This window comes from Lactuca serriola, chromosome 1 (assembly GCF_051521515.1).
Source record: "Lactuca serriola cultivar US96UC23 chromosome 1, Lser_US96UC23_V15, whole genome shotgun sequence".
NCBI classification, from domain to species: domain Eukaryota; kingdom Viridiplantae; phylum Streptophyta; class Magnoliopsida; order Asterales; family Asteraceae; genus Lactuca; species Lactuca serriola.
In genome coordinates this window covers 60,251,642-60,258,980 of record NC_136408.1, presented here as the reverse complement: position 1 = coordinate 60,258,980, position 7,339 = coordinate 60,251,642, and the positions used below count along the sequence as shown (strand labels likewise).

Sequence of the window (7,339 nt, the reverse complement as noted above, 5' to 3'; positions counted from 1 at the left end):
TCCCCTAAGACATATGGATCGGAAGATCCTATGGAGTTATGGCCTGGAAGGGCGTATGTGCTGTTATGGCCTGGAAGGGCGTACGTGTTGTTATGGCCTGGAAGGGCGTATGTGTTGTATGTAGTATTTTGGGGGTAACTCACTAAGCTTTCGGGCTTACAGTTTCAGTGTATTGTTTCAGGTACTTCAGGAGATCGTGGCAAGGCGAAGGCGTGATCGTACCCCTCCTCAGTTTTATGTTGATGTTTCTGGGATACTCTGATAATAAATGAATTGAAAACCTTTTTGTAATAACTTAATGAATATGGTTGTTTTTGAAAAGTTTAAATTGGTTGTAAATTTTCACGGTGTTACAGAGTGAGTCGGTTGTTTTAGAGCATCTCCAACCCACCCCCAAATGTCATTTTTTCCTCCATTTTCTCCCCCATACTTCTCCAACCCTACCTCATTCCCCCCCCCCCCCCCCACCCATATTTGGAGATATGAATAGTATTACCCCATATATATGGGGTGATACGATTCATATCTCCAAATATGGGGATGAAGTTTCAGTTTTCGGGTTTAGTCCCTAATTTTATATATTTATACATTTGTAGTTTATTTTATTTATTAGATTTAATTTAAATATAATGTTTAATATTTATAATATTATGAAATATAATAAATTGTATTAATTAATAAAAAATATAAAATTTATTTTTATTTGTTAAAACTAAATTAATAGAGGGGTGTGTTTGACAATCTATCTAAGTTGAAATAATAGAATATACTTGGAATATACTTTTTGGGGTTAAAAATGAGGTAAAAAAAATGGAGTAGGGTTGGAGATGAAACACTATTTACCCCATCATCCTAGATTATGTTAGAAAATTTGCAAGCACCAATTCACCAAAAGACATTATGAACTCAATTAGTTCTACTAGTATTTGGATTTTGTGACAACAAATCATATAAAACTGAAATTTAGGAAAAAATCGACACTTCTTGGCAAAATTAAAGATGTTTTTGAAAATAATCTACATGATTGTAATTGAAACAATAACCTGTCGGTGCATGGTTTTAAGAACTAATAGGTAGAACTCGAAGATATTCTTTTTCTGATTTGCCTCGGTGTCTTTCAAAATATTCATTTCTTGATTTTCCTCGATGATTGTCTCATTCTCCTGCTATGTTGATCACATTCTCCTAATGTGGCGATCACATATTCCTCTCCTTCTCTGCATCTTTTGGAGTTTGGCCTATATTTTTGTGATTTTCCCTTAAGCAGTCGCCTAGGTCTCCCCCTTTTGGTTCGACTTTGCTTTGTTATATTTTTGTATACTTTGACATTTTAAAATTTTTAATTGTTAAAGACTATAATGTTTAGGACCTTGTCTGAATTGTTTTTTAATTAATTAAAAACCTTTTAAAAAGATTATTTCAAATTTCCTATATGATAGGGTCTATGGTCCATAAGGAATGGGTGTTGTGGATGGCATTATCCACTATAGTAGGGAGGGATAGCTTAAGTGGAGAGTACATGAGTTTTAGGTGATGAGAAGATCTTGTTGAAACTAAATAGAAGATTCCTAACGTGGTTATAAGACAAGTTTTGTTGTATGGTTTTGAATGTTGGCTGATTAAGAAGGGGCATGAGAGAAAAATCTACAATCATATGGTATAACTTTTTGGATATGGTACCAAATACGACAAACAAAAATCTATTGGGTGTAGTGTTGGCTATCAACAAACTGTGGGAAAAAAACATGTACATTGAGGCAACCGATGAATGTGATGTGGAGGGTGGATGTGGTTGGTCAATGGTACGAGGAGGAAAGGATGCATAAGAAGGATGTGGGGAAATAGTATGAGGTTATATCTAAAGAAGTCATGAACTCAGATGGTATGTAGCCTTATAATGAGGGTGGTGGAGTAGTATATGCACTAACTTCTTTTGTAGTATTCGTGTGCTTCACTCAATCTTTGCCTTCTTATTTGTGTATTAATCTTTACCTTCTTATTTATGTATTTGTTCGGTAATTACCTGCTCAATCATGTTTATTTTGTATTCAGTTTCAATAAAATACCCCACAAATAACTATTTTTATGTATGTGTTCGGTAACAAACTGCTCAATCATGTTTATTTTGTATTCAGTTTTATTAACATACCCCACAAATAACTTTTTTTTAACATACGCAACAATAATTGATTCCACAGGCAGACATCATCATTATCATTATTGATGCATCACTAATAAGCATTATGTCAATAACTATTATATTTAATACATAAACGATATAAATCTATACAGAGATATGAGAACACAATCACAAATCGCAGAAGTTTCATAAAATGATTTAAAAAGTTGCACCAAAATCATAAGAATTAAGATACAACTTTTACTTTACACCTAAAGAAGCCAACTGTAAATATGTAATCACCTTAAATTTTATTACCCAAAAACTTCTGAATCCCCAACATTTTCCTGCAAAATCCTTTCATCACCTATAAAGTTATCTGAATATTTGCATCTAACACCTCTCTATATTCTTATATATGTTAACACTCACTGAGCTGCACATCTATCTATAACCTACCCAAAATTTGGATTCCGTCTTCACCCAAAAAGTGAAGTGATTCTACCGATCGTCGGCATCGGCTATTCCGGCAAACGAAAACGGTTTGAACTTAAAACCATCTCCGGAATAGAATTTGTTTTGGAATTCCACCCAATGAAGCCTCAATGCATGAAGAAAAGCACTTAGGGTTTCCATCATCAGTAGTATGAATCCAGTCGCAAATGCAAAAACCACTATCCCCACCATTCGTATAATCACATTATCATACCTACAAAAATTACTCAGATTTTGAGAAATTTACATTTTTGGTCCCTGAGTATAGCCATTTTTTGCAATTTTAGTCCAGCTATACTCAGGGACCAAAAATGTAATTTACTCAAAAAGAAATATAGTCGGAAAAGATTACCCCCAAGCAAGGAGGAGAATTTTCTCATAGAATACAGTGGACAATTCTGAGTGGGCCAAACTGTAACAACGAGAAAGAATGAGGGTAAGATTGTAAATTTTGTAATTGACAAGAATGAATATAATGTTTTGTACCTTAAAGCCCATAACCGAAGGTATGAAGCTGTGTTGGAAACTGAACCAAGTACAAATTCAATGGAGTGTATCATTTGATATACAAAAACCTCACTGAAATTAAACTCTTCAACATGATGTCTTCTTGCTGAATCCGGTTCATGATCTTCCATATCTGTCTCGGAAGCTTCTAGAATGTTGTATGAACGCCCATGAAATCTCTAAAATGTACAAAATTTAAAAATGTAAAAACAAAGAGAAAAAAAAAAATAAACATATAGTAGAAATCGAGTACCTTAAAATGAAGTTTCTGTAAGATGAAAGGTTTGGGGAAGAGCATCCATGGAACTGCAACAATGGCAGACACCAATAACATGATCTGAAGCAGCTTTTGTCCCCAAAACAACTCATTCTCACCAAGATCATCAAAGGGACTTAAAAACATGTAAATCATGACATGATAAAGGTCTGCTTTTGATCCAATGCACCACTTTATGATAATGAGAAGAGAAAGGTACCCAAAGAGGCTGTTTAAGAAGATCATCTGTGGTATAAACTGATACCTGATGTCTAATGAATTGTTGAAGAAAACTGAATTGAAATAGCTTAATAAGATTCCAAGATTCATTTGTGTAACACCGAATAAAATAGACATTTTCATTTTCAGAGAGTTTAAAAAAGGTAACTCTGATCGACTTCCACGCCAGCTAGGATCCACACCAAATGGATATGTGTCACCATATTTTATTAAACCAGTTGTATATGCATCACTGTTGTTTAACATACAGATATCATAAATAAGATATTGAGCTTATATTATGAACACAATGAAAGGAAAAAGAAAGAGAAAAGATGAATTTAAATTTTAAATTAAATACCTGCATGAGGTGTCACGACATTTATATGCAGATGCCCCAAATATGTGAAAAGGAACAGAGAAGAATTCATTGTATATTAAACCACAGTAAATTGAAAATATGGACATTAAAAGGAGCACATAACGCCCACCAAATAACATCTCCATGAAACTCCCAAGTTTCTGCCACATATAAAAATCTGGATTATAAAAAATACCAAGTAAATGACAAAAAAAAAATCTTAGCAGATTGAAGAGATACCTGAGAAGTAAGTTTTTTTTCATGAGTTATGAGAAATAAAGCTCCAAAAAGTAAGCAAATTCCATGACCCCAATCACCAAACATGACAGCAAAAAGAAATGGGAAAGTAATTACAGTAAAAACTGTTGGATTTGCTTCCTGATATTTAGCAACCCTGTAAAAAGTAAAAACAATTTGTTACTAATATAGTTAAATCAAAAAGTATTTTTAAGATGTGAGAATGAGATTTAGGTTTTTACCCATATGCATCAATAATCTCTTGATATGCGTGTGTAAATCGGTTAGTTCTGATATATGTTGGAGGTGATTCCACAGCTTCCATTACATGAAATATTATGCCAACTTGTGAGTTGCTATCATATGTTGCACGTTGCAATGCCTCCTGAATCTTTAAATAAATAAATAACTTCCATCAAAACCTTTAAAAAAATAACTATAATAATAATAATAACGTTTTCCTGAAAAATAAAAGAAAAATACCTGGGACTTAGCAAATATTGGACACCATCCTTCTCCAACTAGACACTTTTTTGTTACATCAAAATCCAACATATTCAATGTGTCGAAAACAGCTTTCTCTCTTTTAACCTACCAAGATTATTAAATCCTTAAAATATTAAAGAAAATTCAAGTCTTGTATATGAAAAAAAATTTAAGTTTTATTGTTAACAATACAAGAAATGAAGAAAATGCACACCTTACCATGGTCATCCATGTCAACAAGTGTAATCCAATAGAATGTAAAGCAGCATTACGATGACGAATCCCAGCATCTAAAGTGGTTTCTAAATCCAATAATCGTGACAAAATCTGCAGAAACAAATAAAAAGTAATATTATATGATTTATGTTTGCATGATTTTGGGACATATGGAGTGTGAATTAAAGAATAAACAATAAACAGAACACCTCTTCAGTTATTTGTCTCTGTTTTGTTAGGTCTTCTGGAACAGGATAGCAGTTTGCATCAAATGCTTCACAGATTTTCAGAATTTTTGTTCTTGAATGCTCCCCTGAGAAGTACACTACAAATATAGTCTTCTCCACCTTCAAAAGAATCATTGAAAAGTGAATGACTGTGTGTGTGTGTGTGTGTGTGAGAGAGAGAGAGAGAGAGAGAGAGAGAGAGAGAGAGAGCAAACCATTTCAGTTGATACAGGATCCAGGATTGGTTCATCTGCATCTGCCTGATTGAAAAACATATTTCCTCTTGTGGCACGAAACAGTGTTCTCTCAAATAATAACATTTTGGATTTTATGATAATGCCACTGATAAATCTAAGACCTGATGGATTTGATGATCCTGATTGCATTTCTTGATCAAGTAAGGAGACTGAATCTTGATAGTCATGGGAGAACACGTTCTCATCTAATTCTCTCTCTTCCATAATAACCTCATGACTCTTGCTTGAAACTAGAAAGCCTCCTGCCTGAAGAAAGAATAATAAGTTAATAAGATTTACAAATTTGATTACTTTAAGAAGTTAAAGGTTTTGGTTATATATACCTTCTGTAGCACCATCTTGAACTCTAGAAGCTCATTATATGTTTGTTGTAGTTGGTCACTGTTGGCATTCATCTCAAGAAGCTCATGTTCATAATTAGCTAGTTGTATCTCTAATCTTTCAAGATCAATATCTGGTTGTATTGTGGGAAGAGATGAAGATGATAAACCGGCCTTGTGTATCTGATCTTTGAAGAAACGAAGCTTTCTTGACATCTCAGCACATCTTTTTACCTGATAATTGTAGCACAATTTGGTAATTAAGGATTTAAGGTTACTTTGTGCAATGCATTCAACAATCAACAATCAACAAGTGATATCAACTACTGATAAATATAAGCTTTACCTGATTTACAAATATTCTCTGAAAGGGGCTTTTATCAGCATTCAACTGCCAAGAAAAATCAGAATCAAGAGATTAGTAAAATCTGCCTGATGTAACAAAGATCTATAACCTAAATCAATATTTAAATTGAAATATGAAAACCAATAGATAAGAGCAACTTGTTATTTGGAATTGTCTTGTAATGCCAAGAACTTAAGCAGCAACACATGCAGACTCCACATCCGAACTCTTAACATTTGATTGTGAAAAGAGAGGATCAACTTCAAAAGAAGGTTGGCACTTGGCACAGTTGGTGCCCTCATTCATCTTCATTCGCTATTAGTGAAATTAACATCACTTGTCTTAATGACTCTACACCTTTATAAGTTTATATCACATTTATAATCTCAAACATTTTATTAGTCTATGCCTGAAGTAATTACTAAGGAGATTAGGTTACCAAACCACCATAACCTAAAACATAGCATGGATTTTGCTATTGGATACAAAATTCTAAGTAAATCATATGGCACACACCCTACTTAAAAGGTGAATAGATAGCAAAATTCCAAGTCGTTCTTAAACAACACTAAGATCCTAACCAATCACTGCTGGAAAAAATAATAATAATAAGTAAAATCAAGTCCGTAGAGTAAAATGTGGTATTGAGGAGTAATACATATGCAAATGTAAAGAGAAATTCGGATTCAGGAACATACGTCACGGAACTGTAAAAGGCCGAGTTCGCCGAGATAAGAGATGGCGCGGTGAGCAGACTCAACGGGGATGATCAACTGAACCGATGTCATCTTCTCCGACCGCATCATATCCATTTGAGGCAAATTCTTTAACAGCTCCATAATTATTGTTCCTGCTGCTACTCTTACGCTACCTACGGATTGAATGAATGCTAAAATTTTGATATTGAGGGTTATATTTGAGATCTAGACACCATCAATTCATATTCTATGTTCCATACGGAAATCCGCGCTACAATTCACTGTAATTTGTCTGTTTTCTTATTTTGGGGGTAAAGGTAAACCCCTAATCCTCTATGAATTATGATCATGTACATATTCGTGATGTCGGTGTCGAATTGGTTTAATAGTTGAGATTTTCTCATGTGATTATCAAATATTGAACAATTAGAATCATAGTTCTGTTCTACTTAATAAAATGGAGGCATGACTTAATCTATACAGACATATAACAGCATTTTTTTTTTTTAAAAAACAATACATATAACATGTCTTAATAGGTTACGTTTAAGAAATGAGCATTTGTCTATTAAGACACCTTTTTTTTTTCTTTCTC

The 7,339-nt window shown here is 33.5% G+C and overlaps 1 protein-coding gene across 1 annotated transcript; it reads right to left on the bottom strand.

Annotated features, from left to right (window-relative positions):
• Positions 1-2,407: 2,407 nt before the first annotated feature.
• Positions 2,408-7,106, bottom strand: LOC145089496 (V-type proton ATPase subunit a1-like). The gene is made up of 14 exons (XM_079027929.1): positions 6,745-7,106; positions 6,047-6,091; positions 5,704-5,934; positions 5,339-5,626; positions 5,106-5,243; positions 4,900-5,007; positions 4,678-4,785; positions 4,437-4,585; positions 4,198-4,351; positions 3,958-4,118; positions 3,375-3,849; positions 3,101-3,300; positions 2,967-3,026; positions 2,408-2,828 (listed from the first exon to the last, which is right to left on the bottom strand). Exons 1-14 carry the CDS (start codon positions 6,883-6,885, stop codon positions 2,621-2,623), a joined length of 2,466 nt encoding a protein of 821 aa, XP_078884055.1. The 5' UTR covers positions 6,886-7,106; the 3' UTR covers positions 2,408-2,620.
• Between the last annotated feature and the right edge of the window lie 233 nt (positions 7,107-7,339).